The sequence below is a fragment of the Artemia franciscana genome, chromosome 12 (genome assembly GCF_032884065.1).
Source record: "Artemia franciscana chromosome 12, ASM3288406v1, whole genome shotgun sequence".
In the NCBI taxonomy this organism is placed as follows: domain Eukaryota; kingdom Metazoa; phylum Arthropoda; class Branchiopoda; order Anostraca; family Artemiidae; genus Artemia; species Artemia franciscana.
The window spans coordinates 20,264,757-20,280,662 of NC_088874.1; the positions used below are offsets into that span (position 1 = coordinate 20,264,757).

General features: G+C 34.7%; 1 protein-coding gene across 3 annotated transcripts in view; it reads right to left on the bottom strand.

Annotated features, from left to right (window-relative positions):
* The window catches only part of LOC136033823 (neurogenic differentiation factor 6-B-like), a 90,261-nt gene that overhangs the window by 19,467 nt on the left and 54,888 nt on the right, over positions 1–15,906 (bottom strand). Inside the window, exon 3 of one of the 3 annotated variants that reach the window (XM_065714753.1) lies at positions 4,426–4,579. Coding sequence is in view for 1 of the 3 variants with exons in the window: in XM_065714754.1 (XP_065570826.1) it covers positions 4,426–4,436 (11 nt within the window). In the remaining 2 variants the exon portion in view is untranslated. Of the gene's footprint in view, positions 1–4,425; positions 5,556–15,906 lie in introns of those variants that run through there. The other 2 variants (XM_065714752.1, XM_065714754.1) reach the window with 2 other exon arrangements.

Consider the following 15,906-nt stretch of genomic DNA (forward strand, 5'->3'; position numbering starts at 1 on the left):
GGTTGAGGTGGGAGGATATCATAAATAAAGATTTAAAGAAAACAGGGACTTCCTGGGAGGGTGTGAAGATGGGGGCTTTGAATAAATTTGGATGGAGAAGAAGCATGCGTAGCTGTGCTGGCCTCAGGCGGCTTGATACTGCGGGGAGTTGTTAGTAGTAGTCATGATGCAATGTCAATGTTTTTGAATTACTTTTGTAAGGGACCATTCCCTAAAAAATGTCGAAAGACCGTGAGTCAAAACAGATGCAAAATGTATGTAGGCACGAGCTTGGGGAAGGTGAGGATTTTGTAGGGACGAAAACCCAAAACAAGCACAAGGACAAAGTTTTGAATAACAAACAAGCAACAAACAAGAAAAAAGCTTTGAATTATAAAATTTAATATTACAAAGGGAACATAAAGCAAAATACGAGAACGAAGTTCTAAATAATAAAATTTTACTATTACAAGGGGACATCATGCTTCTCAAGAATCCATAGGTGCCACATGGCTCAAAAGAGGTTGGGAACCACTGCAGGGCTGGCTCTTGAAGTCAGTAAGTTGACTTGTAGTTGGATTTGGAGTATTGGAGTCTTGGTGAGCGAAGTAAGGGGTCAAATAGGGCAACGAGTGGAAGGTGCGTCCTCAGTGGCAAAGGGTGTTAGAGGAGCACTCTGTGTCAGAGGGAGAGACCACCACCATGTGCCATGTTACTTAATCGAGGCAAAACTATGAGATGATTACAGAGTCTCCAAAACCGATTTATTTCACCTAAGGAATGGTGTAAATTTTTAGGCATGAAATTGCCTCAACTTGAATAAGCCCTCTTGGTGGAACGCACGTCAGTTGCTAGTGGTTTTATAGCACTAATTTCAAATTTCTCAAGGAGAGTCGTGTTTACGTAGGGCAAGTTCACTGATAAATCGAATGAAGCACTTCGATAGTGTCGACGACTAAATTTAGATGAGCTCAAAGAGGTCACAGCCCAATTGTTTAGCTATGATTTCTCTGGATTTTGGAGGGAATACACTATGGCAGTTTGACGTCACAAAATCCGCCTGGACCCAAACAAACCTCTACCCTATAATATCATTTAATACTTATCAACTTAAATGAGTTTTGACGGTACGCGTTTAGACATCGTTACATACGCAAATTGAAGATTATTTGCTTTCTGAATGAAATATACGCAGTTTATAATATGTCAAAAAATATACCGAATGAGTTTAGAAGTGAGTTAAATAGTTTTTTCGTCTGAAAAGAATCGTTTCAGTTTGAGGGAATGTGATGGAGTACGTAAGGTAAATGGAAGGCAAATGCTTTTTCATTTAATTGTGCTGATATTTCCCAGTGCCTATAGTTTTATGAACAGTGCAAATATTCTATCATTGATTCTTATTATTACTTATTACGAACCAAATTATTTCGTATATGAAAGGGGCTGTCCCCTCTTCAACGCGCCGCCCTTTAAACTAAAGTTTGACTCTTTCTCACAATTCTACTTTTTAAAACTGTTAAAAACTTTAGCATAAAGAGGCTGGCGTTGCGGAGAGGATAGACTCTTTCATATACGAATCACTTCTGTTCGTTTTAAGTTTTAATGTCGCCTCTCACTTTCATTAAAAAAAATATATTTTTGAATTTAATTTCTGAGGATTTTTGAACTAATGCAGGTTTTTATTCATTTTATTTATTTATTTATTATTACGAATAGCGGTAAGCATCAATGCTTGTCGCAAAAACACAAAAACACAAAATCATAATACTAATCTAAAGTAAATTGGCAACGACAAACTAAACAGCAAAAACTTCTAAATAACGCGACACTACACAACAAAAGCGTCTAAATAAAAAGGCGTATTTACTAATGCACTCTTAAAAATTCGAACACTCTCTGCCTCGACAACCTCCAAAGGCAAACCATTCCATGGTCCGGCAACTCTACCAACGAAAGATAACTGACCAATTTTTTTCAGTGGTTTTGGGGGATATAATTTATAATCATGCTGACGAGTAGAGTGATAATGGCTAAATTTAAAAAATAAATTTGGATCAACATCATCCACTCCTTTAATTATACGAAACACATTTACAAGGTCATTACGACGTCTACGAAACTTCAACGACGGGAGTTGAAGCCTAAAAAGTCTCTGCAGATAGGAAAGGCGCTGAAGGTATGGGACCAATCTAGTAGCCCTTCTCTGAACCTTTTCTATCCTATGCTCATCCGTTAAAAAATAAATTTGTAAAAATAAAAAAATAATTTGATATTTATTTCCATATCACTTGTATATTAATTTAATCATTTCTGTTGAAATGATAATTTCTATGTGTTTACTATGTGAATTCAATACGGACAGACTGTTAATGAGTTTTCGGCGCCTGTTCATATTAATGACTTACCAATAAATTGAACATACCACTCGATGTCTTTTTTATACTCTTTACTAGTATAATAATCGCTTGTATCGCAAATTCAAATTTAAGCACTTTTTCACCTAACCAAACCTAATCTAACCTAAACTAACCTTATTATAAATAATTTTGGCACTGACAAAATGTTGTATTATTTTTTCGAAAACGACCGAGAGAACAGCACTGAGAAAACGTAGTATTATTTTGTCGAAAAGCGACCGATAACTCATACTTTAATTGAAATTTCTACTTTTTAAAAAACACAAAGTGATTAAATTCGAACTTACGATAGAAGCGATTATTTTATTCGTAAAGAGCATAAAAAAAAGCATCGGGTGGTAGGTTCACTTTATTTGTAAGTCATTAAAATGAACAGTCATATATTTACCGAGTTTTCAAACATGGAAGTTAGGAAAATTTGTTTTTCATTATAAAAAGATGTATGTTGAATTATTCTATAAGTAGTATGTTCAACTGATATATTATGAATCATATTTTAACTCCCCATTTTTAATGAATCACATTGTTGTTTATTGGTATATTGCAATTTAAAACTTAAGTTGGATTTATACGACATAAGCTTATTTATTTTTATTGTTACACCTTTTTACTAGAAAATCCTGCACACCACTTTAAGGGCGTATAATTATATTTCGGTCTACCAGGGAAAGGGGCGTCGAACAATAGTACGCTTACCCCAAAGGCCAGCCCTGACCACTGCTCTAGTCTATGCCATCTTCTGAAGAAAATACTATTATAACAAAGGACTAGTACCATACGACTCTCCAATCAAAATTGCTTCAACCCCCCACCAATGTGTCCTCTCTCAAGTCCAACCACCTGAAGGTGCCACATATGTCCATAACAATATATTTATTGACCTCATTGTGAAAGGGAAAGAACAGTTGGATAAATATTCTACTTAAAAATGATTTTTAATGCGGATAAATATAGAAGGATATATGAAAATCTGATTAATAGGAGGACTTTTGTATATAATTTAAAGTAGGCCCTAAGAACTTTATAGGCCTGCTGGAATGTTTTCTTCTTGATCTGAGAATCAAATGATAGTATCCTTTGGTTATTACAATTTTCCTTTAGAATAGGGCAAAGACTGAAATTTGTTCTGATCTAACTTCTCCGATAATATTGGTTTTATGCCCCCCCCTCCAAAAGCAAAAAATGTTTAGGCGAAATTCTAGTTTAGTGAATTCTCGCTATCTCGGAAAGAGGTTAGGTTAGGAAAATGACACTTTCAGGGATGGGTCTACAGGCTAAAGTATGTCCCGGGAAGGTATTTTGAAGAACCTACCTCCACTCCCTCTCCCTCTAGAGGTTCCTGACCTTTGATGACCTTTAGAAATATGTGTTATAAAAGTGGAACCTCGCAAAATAGATCTTCAGCTTGAATGAAGTAAAACAAAATTGTTTTCAGCTTAACAACTTTGCTCAATCCCAATTTATAAGGTTTTAAAGATATACAAATACATTTCCTAAATTTTGAAAAAAAAAACATTGACATGGCTCAGAATTCTACTCAAATAAAAGGAATTGCATTTTCAGAACTAAAGGCAGAGAAAAAGCAACAGGTAACTGAAAATTAAGGCAAACTGTTGTTTTGTCAAAATTTCAATAGGTATAGACCTGTCTTGTAGGCGAATTTTAGGGCCTTCTAGAGGGAGAAGGAGTGGGGGTGGGTACTTTAAAATACCTTGCCGGGATATACTTCAGCCTGTAGACCCGTACCCGAAAGTTTCATTTTCCTAACCTAACCCCTTTCCGAGATAGCAAGAAGTCACTAAACTAAAAATTTTACCCCATTCCAGATTTTGATGCGACTTCCGTAAAAGCCCTCTTTTCATTGTCCTATCGAGCAGTAAAAATTGGATTTAAGCACTTTTGATCAAGATCGGTGAACTTTAAGATCTGAACACTTTTATTGTCAACAAAAATGGAGCAGAACGCTGTAATCTCTTTGTTGCAAAAACTGGGCCTAAATTTTTCCCAACAATTCTAATGAAATAGATACCTCTCATTCATGATTTCCTTAAGTCCCAGAATAGCCTCTTGTATGTAAGTTTGTTTTTCTAACTGCTGACAAGGACTTCAGTAACTCGGTTTTCGTGAGCAGTATCGACTTTCCATTTGAACCAATCAAATCAGCCCATCATTTTGGTACCGCCCTGCGCAGTAAAAGGAAAAGTAAACCAATATAATGTGAAAATGAACACCGCAAATATTAGTTTTCAACTTCAAGATACGGCTAAAACTGGTAGAAAGAGTATGACAATCCAAAAAATCTAGTGCGCATTATCCCCTTTTACTTCCCTACAAGCTTACAAACGTAACCCTAGTAAAAAAAAAAACTTATAAATATACCAGTCACCTAAATTTGTCACCCCATAAATTACCATTGGACTAAAGGGTAAAGGTACCAACCTTAATTGAATTCAAAGTCGTTTAAAATTCCAAGTCTACTCGATGTTTTCCCTTCTGTGCAAAACTTCAGGTAGAGTCAAAGAGAGCATTCTTGGAGTCGAATGCGAGGCCTGTACTCGCGAGGGACAACCCAAGATTTCTTAAATGATCCGAATAGATATAGATTGGAATCTTCTGGATATATGAGCTTTCAATATCCTAGATAACGGTGGGAAATCTAAGATGGTTGAATTAAAAAGTGTTTTTGATAACGGGATATTTTAAACTATGCAAATAAAATGAAGAACTTTCAGTTAGAGAAAGAGTTCATTTATTGCAGGCCCTGTGTTATGCAATGACAGCTTGCTATTAGTTCAAACTCCAATGTAGTGCATTGGTACTAAATTGTCTTGTTTGATTCAACAATGCGTTTCCCTTGGGTGCACAGTTCATGCTGATATGAACTTGGACATTTTTTAAGTTTTGCTCCATTCTAAACAATGAACATAAAAAATGGCAGCAAAATGTTGTAGACGCGAGAATAACTATTACAAAACCGTAGCATGCACTGCAATTCTATGTTATATTATGGACAAGGCACAAAGCAAAAATCAGAATGATTAAAAGTGAAAATAAAACAACTTATCTGTACTATTTTAACTTCCATTTCTTCGTTGCTTTCTGGACCTCTCCGCCATTGAATGTAGAACTGATTGGCTACTTGTTTCTATGTCCCATAATCTATCAGGAAAATGTATCCATTTACTAATCAAAGATGCTATGAGGCCTTCATCCGCTTCTATTCCATAAAAAGCAATGCTATGTCTGAGCCTGCTGGTATAGGTACCAACCTGTGTATAGGAGGTTTAGGGGGGTCAGAACCACCCCCAAGATAATTACTTGTGATTGTGCTTACAGCACGACAGAGGTTTCATCAGGTCACAAAAGCGCTTTTAAGTTAGTAATTTTCTTGCAACGCGGATCTCTCTTTAATTAGCGGATGATATTCTGTACCCAATGCTGGCGACAAGATGCTCACTGGGAATTCAGACCGCAGAGATGAGCCGTAACAACTTTTTAACTAAAAGTGTCTTAGTTTTTAAAAGGGGATGGCCAAGTATTCATAGTTGTTTTAGACGGTCGTTTTCCGTTTTTGCTTTAGGGGATAGGAATTCCTTTTGTGCTGCCTCATCCCCCAAAAGATCCCTTTCTTAAACTTAAAAACATATGAGAAGGAACGTCGTTAGCATAAAAAAAGGGTGTAAAATATTTGGGCACTTGTTAATTATACGAAACACACTCAAGAATTACGCTTCGGTTACATCTCAGAAAACCGGTGTCATAGCTAAAAAGACAAGTGAAGGGTGATACGATGCGTTGGACTTATAGAACTTGGGCTATATCTTTGCAAGTTAAGGGGGGGGGGGGTAATTTATGTTTGGGGCACCGTACAAACACTTCACATCCATCTCACTCCCCTAACTCCTCGTATAAAATTTAGGCTATATGACGATGCCTCATTAGGATTAACCTAACTTCACTTCTTGGGCATGTTCCGTATTTTAAGCAAGTAGCAATATTTGAATACAACGGGCAATGTCCATATAGAATACACGAATAACCAGTTCAGATGCTATTTGTTTTCGCTTTCTTTAATAAATATCTGCTTGATTAATGTTTATTTTGTACTAAAAATGAGTAAAAAAAATTTTTTTTTCCAACTAGTGAAAATATGACCTAAATTTAACAGTGCAAAAACAAAAGCAGACCATAGCCCCCTTCCCACACACACACACTAAAATAAATAAAAACAAATGGTAAAAATCAACCACTCATTTAAATACGTTCCTCTCCGTGCAACGGTGAAAGGGTAACTGAATAAAAACTCCGATACTGAATGGTAATTCAAGAAAATCAATTTGAGTTCATTTTATCTAATTCGTTTTTAAAATCTATTCCCTTACCAGTTCTGGAATCATTTGACATTGTATTAGGTTGCGAAATGTTATTATCTAAAAAAGGAAAATCTGAATGAATTAATTTATTATAAATGAGGCTAAAATATGTTTCTCTGGAATCTCTATGACGCGCTAGTTTTTGGTGTATATGTTTCATAATATCAACTGCCTCTCTGAAAACTTGCAAGAGATCTTTGCCAGAGGCAATAAGGGAGGTTTTTTCATCGAGAGCACATTCTCATATTTTTTTATTTTAAGTTTCTTCCTCATTTTGTCATTAATTTGTATTATACAGGATCAAACAGAGTCATGCTTTTCAATAGGACTATTTCTGCAAGTATTTTATAAAAGAACGGATAAATGGGTTTAAGTGCTTAAGTTGCGCCCCTCTTTGGAAGGGGTGAGGGGGCTAAGCAGCTAGGGCAAAAATGAAAATATTAAACGAAAAAAATATTATGGAAGCAATAGCAAAGATTCGGATAAACGTAGGAGTTCATAAAAAAAAACCACCCCGCGCACTTGTCTGGTTCCATAGCTATATACAGATGCAAATGTATCATCATCTTTTTTTTGTTCTCAATTCACCATATAGTTATTTTGTTTTTAAACAATTTTCTAAGAAAAATAAACATTATAGTGTTATTTAAAGGAAAAGGGAACTTATGTATTTAGTTTTAAATGAGTCCTTTATATTTAAGGTATTTTTCTGTCCTTTGAAAAACTTGAATAATAAGTGAACAAAAATCACATCTTTTTGTCTTTTAGTTTGTTTTATTGAAAAATTGGTAGAAAAGTCAAATCCACGCTTTCTAGTCTTAGATTCCAGTCTTTTCTTCATTGACAAATTTTTTCTTTACTTATGATGACAATGATCAGTTTTTAATAAAACCTAATAATTTGTTTCAGTAAAAATCCCCGGCAGTTTCTCTAAAATTGCCAGATTTAGTATTTTTGTTCAATGAATATAACAAAATTTTGCTGTTTTATTTTGGAAATCCTGGAGTAAACAAGTGACATAATTTAAAATTAGTTATTTTGCTTGGAAGACAAGCTAATTTCGAAACTTTGTGGTTACAGCCTTTTAGTAAAAATATTTCCAAAATTTATGTTGTTCCGGCTTTGATTTTACTCACGCTAAACTTTGTTGGCATATAATAGTTATCACTGGCATAGTTGGCATAGATACTAATGACTGTAATATACAAGACAGACTTTCAATGAATTTTTCAATGCGCTCTAGATTCTGAAGCGTAACATTCAATTTTTAGCTATCTCGAGATTAGAATATCTAGTTCTGTCATCTTTAAATAACCGTTTAAGACTCGATACAAGAGCATCATTCTGAATTTTTCAAAATCCGAATTTGTTAGTGATTGCAAACAATGCGTCTTTTAGGTGTTGTTTTTGAGATCCCTTACCTCTATGATTGTGAAATTGGTATTCTTATTACGAGTTTAGAAAGTGATTCCGGTTGTTTTGGTCCTCTTTGTAAGGCAAAAACATATTTTTATATTGACTTATTTTAATACTGGTATCTTTTCATCTTTTTGATTGTGCTAAAAGGGAATGCACATTGACTATGCAGTTTTACAAATTCAGAAGAGGCAAACAGTTTGTGGTTGAACTATAAGCAAAGAGCAACCCCTGCAAATAGTAACCAAAAATTTAATATACACAATCAAATGACCGGTCTCTACATTGAGCCCCAACATTTAAAGTTTACAAAATTAGAAAGTTAACCAATTAAAGCTATTAGAAAATACTCCTGAATTAAAAAAAAAAGTGGGTGACACTCCTAAAAAAATGACGCAGGTGACCAAAATTACACCGTTGCTTTAAAAATATTTAAGTTTTCTATACTAGAGGTTTCAATTTCCCATCTTATTTGCTATATTACAGAACACACAATTTTGCATTTTATTTCCCGGAGAAGACTGATCACGGAGGATTGTATAAACCAGTAGTTATAAAATATTATGAGTACTACTGCTACTGCTGATTATAAGTCACTGCAGATCCAGGCCACCAAAGGCCAACATAGCTACGCACGCTCCTCCTTCGCCTCAATCAACTCAAAGCCTTCCTCCACACACCCTCTCAAGACTTTCTATTGAATCTTCTCTTACAAAGTTGCAACATTCTCCCAAACATTCGGAGACGACCTGCTTTAAGGACAATCTTTGGCCATCTGTCAACCTTCATCCATAGAAGGCGCACTAGCCATCTAACCTTTCCCTCCTTATAGTCCTAGAAAGCCCGAATGAACCCCGTTTTTGCAGAGCTTACTTTTTGAAATACAGTTAGTTAGACGGGTACTCAAAACAATTCATGTAAAATTTCCCTGGAATCCATCTAACAAATCCTCCTCTGTCTCCTGGTGTGTCTACCCTTCAGAACCATACTCGATCACAATCATCACTGTTGCCTTCAATATTCTAATCTTAGTTCACAGACTTATTAATCTTTCAAACTTTTTTCAACTGTGTAAAAATACCCTTGGCCTTGGCTTTTCTACTTTTATCACATTCACTGCACACATTGTCTTTACTTATAATTAATTAAAGAAAAACAAAGTTAACATAAGGGAAGTAAAGAGCAAAGTTGAAACTTAAAATGCACAAAAATTATTACTTCACAGTTTATCTAATATATATCAATAAGACTAGTACAAATAAACTAATTAATTATGTTTTCCTATAGTTTTAGGATTATAGAAAACTAGCGCTTTACTGAAAACATAAAAGTCAAGTATAAAAAACAGAAATATTGATTTGGGAGTCACAAGGGAGTATGTAGCGACAGAACAATAAACGAATCTATAAAGCTTTTCATAGTCTTACATCAGCTATGATATCAGTAACTTTCAGTATACAATTAAAATTATCTTAAAATATACTTTAGCATTACTTGAAATGAAGATCATTTTAAACATAATACGAACATTTAAACATAATATATAACTTACGAACGGGTAATGGGATCTTAATGAAATTTAATACGAACATTTAAACATAATACATAACTTACGAACGGGTAATGGGATCTTAATGAAATTTGATGTTTGGAAGGATATCGTGTCTCATAGCTCTTATTTTAAATCCCGACCAGATCTGGTGACATTGGGGTGGAGTTGGGGCGGGGACCTAAAATCTTGGAAAACGCTTAGAACGGAGGGATCGGGATGGAACTTGGTGGGAAAAATAAGCAGAAGTCCTAGATACGTGATTGATGTAACCGAAACGGATCTGCTCTGTTTGGGGGAGTTTGGGCGGGGGTTATCTTAATGAAATTTCAAAGAATATCGTGTCTCAGAGCTCTTTCTTTGAATCCCGACTGGATCTGGTGACATTAGGGGGAATTGAGGGGGGACCTAAAATCTCGGGAAACGCTTAGAGTTGAGGGATTGGGATGAAACTTGGTGGGGAAAATAAGCATAAGTCATAGATACGTGATTGACATAACCGGAACGGATCCTCTCTCTTTGGGGGAGTTGGGGGGGGGAGGGCTAATTCTGAAAAATTAGAAAAAATGAGGTATTTTTAACTTATGAAGGAGTGACCAGATCTTAATGTAATTTGATTTTTGGAAGGATACCGTGTCTAAGAGCTCTTATTTCAAATCCCGACTGGATCCGGTGACATTGGGGGGGAGTTGGGAGGGGGACCTAAAATCCTGGAAAATGCTTAGAGTCAAGGGATCGGGCGAAACTTGGTGGTAAAAATAAGCAAAAGTCCTAGATATGGGATTGACATAACCGGAACGGATCTGCTGTCTTTGGGGAGTTAGGGGAGGGTTAAACCGAAAAAAATAGAAAAAATGAGGTATTTTTGACTTACGAAAGATTGATCGTATCTTAATGAAATTTCATATTTAGAAGGCCTCGAAACTCAGATCTCTTATTTTAAATCCCGAACGGATCCAGTGTCATTAGGGGGGCGGGACCGGAAATCTTGGAAAACGCTTAAAGCGGAGAGATCAGGATGAAACTTAGTAGAAAGAATGAGCACAAGTCTATGATAGGTGACTGGCATCACCGGACCGGATTCGCTCTCTTTGATGGAGTTGGGGGGGGGGGGTTTAATTCGGAAAAATTGGAAACAATGAGGTATTTGTAACTTACGAACGGTTTATTAGATCTTAATGAAATTTGATATCTAGAAGGATCTTGTGCTTCAAAACTCTCATTTTAAATCTCGACCAGATCCAGTGACATTGAAAGGAGTTGGAGGGGGAACCGGAATTCTTGGAAAACATGAAAATCGAGGTATCTTACGAATGGGTGATCGGATCTTAATGAAACTTGATATATAGAAGAATCTTATGTCTCAGATGCTCAATTTTCAATTCGAATCGGATCTAGGGACACAGAGGGTTTGAGGGGAAAACAGAAATCTTTGAAACTGGATATCTTGGAAAACCCTTAGAGTGGAGAGATCGGGATGAAACTTGATGGGAAGAATAATCACACGTTATAGCTACGAGATTGATATAATTGGTACGGATCCGTTCTCTTTGAGGGACCTGGGGGTCGATACCTTTGTATTTGACCGAGTTGCCGCCTAAGAAAAAGAATTGACTAGGGGGTTAAATGCTTGGACTTCGGCTAGGCCTTAAAGTTACGATCGCTGAAATCTGGTCCAAATTGAGAGAAGAGTATTTTTTTTTAAATAGCTTTTCCTTTAATACCAGGCCCTTTGAAAAGAAAAGAGACTTCAGACACCGGATTGCCCAGACTTTTTCGTTTTTATGATCACGTCTTGATTTACCTACATTAATTTTCTATATTGGTTTTTTGCTGTTAATTTGCTGTTTTTTTTGCTGTTTTTGGTTTTTGTAAGTATTTGTCCGCTTTGATATCAAATCCTGCGAAAGAAAACATGTTTATATGAAGTTTACACGTTTGATAATAAATCCCCAACCAATATTAAGCAAGTAAAGGTTTAAATGACTTTTGTGGAGGGGGATAGAAAATCAACGCAGGATGAAGTATTAGGCGATTCATTTCACGTCTAAAATTTACGCATTTACTCTGGGTTTAGGCATTTAAATGGGTTACCGAAAACTATCCTCAATATTCTCCAAGGCTACAACACTGCATGGTAAATTAGCTATTATTTGTAAATGCCAATTATAACAATAAGTGTTTGAATTATTACTTATTCTACCAGGTCGTATCAATTCTTCATATATACAATTTCATTTCCATATTTCCCCATGGTCGGGCAATCATAACGCTATTATGCCAGGTTCGTCTTTGTGAGCGAATTTGTTACACCAAGTTATACAATTGGATGACAGGATAACGATAATGTTGTTCTCTAAAGTTAAAGAGCTGGCGACAGCGAACCCCTCTCTGAATAATAAATTTATGATTTCCCTCGGATCATCAAGATTTACTGGAGAGAGAAAGAAATTGATTTGTTGCTCCTCAGTTCATTTTGTTGAGACCGTCTCTTGATTGCTTTTAGCTAACAATTAATTAAAAAAAAGTTTTTTTTTAGGGAAGTAAAGATCGAAGTTGAAACTTAAAACGGACAAAAATTATTGCCTCACAGTCCATCTAACATTTATCAATAAAGCTAGTACAAATAAACCAAAAAACATATTTCCCTGTGATTGTACGATTATAGAAAACTATCACTTTACTGAACACACATAAACCAAGTATAAAAAAAAATATTGATTTATTAGTTAAAAGTGAGTACGTAGCCTGACAAAAATAAGCAAATCTATAAAGCTTTTCATAGTTTTACACCAGCTGTGATATCAGTAATTTTATATACAATTAAAATTATCTTAGAAACTTAAGCATAAAAATAAACCCTTTTTAATAACTGCAAAGTCACTGAGCAGCATACAGAAATGTTGGATTGATTTATCAGGTAAAATTTTGTTACCAGCTACAACATCAATAGTGATTAATAAAAAATCTTAAATTGTAAGAAATACACTTTAGTATTACTAAAAAAATTACTTTATTTGTATACTGTAAAAAGTGGCATTAATCGGTATACTATTACAGTACCAAAACTCTTATATTATTTTGCGTTTTGTGTAAAGCGCTAGTTTTCTATAATCATACACATAGGGAAATGTGATTATTTGTTTTATTTGTGCTTCATTTACTGATATATGTTAGGTAGACTGCGAAGCAATAGTTTTTGTTTGTTTGAAGTTCCAACTTTACTCTTTACTTCCCTCAAGAAACGTTTTTTTTTTAAATTAATCTTTGCCCGTTTTTAATTTAAATTTAATGGAGAAGAAACACTGCAATGCTTTTTTTTTGGGGGGGGGACCCTCATATCCGAAATAACGTCTGCTCGTTTTAAGTTTAATGTCACTTCTTACTTTCAGTTGAAAAAAAAAATATCTAATTTCTGATCGTTTTTCAAAGAATGCCAAGAAATCCATGCTACACAAAATGGTGTACACGGTTTTTGAAGATGGGCAACCTCGACCGATACGAAAGAGTCGCCTAACTATTGTTCTAATGAAGATTTTTAAGATTTTCAAAGAATAAGCACAATTTTTGTATGTCTAACTTATTTCACTAAATATCACCGCCTCCCCCCTGATAAACACCAAAAAACATTAGACATACAGGTATGGTATAGCAATAAACAAGAAAAAGTTTGAAAGTAACCTTACATCCAGAAAAATATCAAAGAATGAAAAAATACTAATAGATTCTTAATGCTATGATTTCTCTATATACATTACAAATAGTTTTAATCTGTCTATTAAATAGTAAAAAAGGAAATAATGTGAAAACGGAAATGTGAAATGTGAAAAAGGAAAATAAAAGGAAAAAGGATAATATCAGTAAGTAATCCTTCTTTGAAGGTACAACTTTGAGAGCTTCCAGAACCATATGCCTACATTTCTCCAACTCCTAAGTTGCCAGGGGAGAGAGAGAGAGGGGGGGGAGAGAGAAAGAGAGAATGAAATTTTTACCCCGTCCTGAATTTATAAAAATAAAACTGGAAAGGGAGAATACTTGGACTTTCCTCCTTAAGCTGTCCGTTAATGCTAGTGTCATTTAAGTCTTATGTAAGTGCAATAAATTTTGAGTAAATTTTTCTTTTCATTATGTCATGGACAAAAAAAACAGTCAATTAACTTGTACAGTTCAATATTCCAAGCAAAACAAAATCTTAATATAAATAAATTTGTTACAATAAGTTTCGTTTCATCGCTTTAAGATCACCCTTTTCTGTCCTTTAAATATTAAAGGGACTCATCCCCTTTTACCCAACAATACCTCTCCAACCCAATATCCATCTCCCGGTTCCTTGGAATGTGTCTAAGTTTGCTTTGCAAATTTCTTTCATACCCAATTGTGATACTCCTTATCATTCAGAAACTCAAGATAAATCAAAATGTTCCCTAAACCACCCTTCCTGTATTTATCTTATACTGAGAAATATAGCTATTCCATTCGATCATAAATCCTCGTTCTGGGATCCCTTCGCTATCAAGTATTATTACTGCTTTATATTCGCCGCATCTAATCGTATTACTTGCCCAAGGCTAAAGTTTATGCATAACTTGAGGGATTGGAGATTCCACAGATTGATAAAAGAAGTTCTTTTTTTAAAGTTTGATATCAAATTAAGAAACTTTGTAAGTTGAAGTTGTGTCTGCTTCTTTCCTTTTTTTTCTTTTTTCTTGTGGAAAAAAAGGTTAGGTATAGTGTTTTACTTACAGTTCTCAAGTAACATAGACACTAACTTAGTGATGAATGAGTATTAATAATAGCGTATAGGTAACTTCTATCATAAGGCTTGGGCATTAAAGATAATTTTTAAGTATCATTTGCTTTCTTATACGTGTACCATTCGAGCATCCAAGACCAGTTAAAAAACTCGCCTTTCACGTGAAAGTAATAGAGAGACGTAAAAATCTAAACTGACTGAAATCAGCCTAAATAGGAGGGGTGTGGCCATCCCCTAAACCACCGCTACGCTAAGATTTAATTTGCATTTAACTGAAAAGCTTTCGGAATTCAATAAGAATTGTTAGCTGATATGTGAAAGTGCTTTATTTACATGCATTTATTCGGCATATTCGGATAAAAATTTAGCAGTTCAAAACATGAACTACTGAAACCCGGTGTATTACTCCAAATAGAAATAAATAAATCCATGTTTTTCTGGGAAGTATTCTAGCAAATAAAAAATAAATAAAAAAGCAGACAAACTTTAAAATTCTGTTTTTGTTCTAATATGGTGCATAATAGATGGTGGCATTCAGCGTATAAAGTCGAAAAGGGTGACTACCCTGCCATATTCATGGTATTTTCCGTTCATTTTATCTTTTAAAGTCATTCGAAAAAGCTAGTTTCCTTTAACCCAGTTTATATATGTTTTTAGTTATATTATTTAGTTGTTTTTTCTTCTCATAACTGAAGATGTCTCTCACTTTCTCCAAAGTGCATCAACGCAGGCCAAGTTTATTTCCAAGTCTAATTTCACACTATTAGCCTTTGATTAATAATTTAATGTTGTCCTTATTATTTATATAAACCCTCTTAGTTTCTAAATTATTCACTGAAATGAGGGCTGCTACCCATCTCAAACTCCCAGCAAGTGAATTGAAAGAAGGTAAATTTTTAGGCGGTTCTACGTTGGATACTTTTAAATCGATAGTCCAATAGGACAAAAAAATTCACGCGGGATTTTCGCTTAGATATGTTTTTTTTTTTTTCAACTAAAGTCAGTTACAGCAATCTTAAGAATTTGGCAATTAAAACCAGATGAGCTAAAAAACGAGACAAAAAGGGACAACGTCACAGAACTGAAATAAATTTATACTTAGTAAAAAAAAATAGAAAAGACTAAATATTTCAGCAAAAGTTTTCAGCTCCACCGTCTTCAGTCCGATTAAGGGTTTGAAGTAAAACGTGGACTAAAGATCCAAGAATGAAAAGAGACATCTTCGAGTCATATCAAACCGTTAATAATAATGAACAATAAGTATAGAGCGGCCCTTGTCAATACACACACAATTTTTAAAAAGCCATAACTTCTTCTGTTCAATTATGGTAGAATTTATAAATTTAAAATATACCCATCAAAAATAGTTACCTATAAAAAAATTCTAGCAGTTTTAGAATAAAGAGATAACGTACAAAA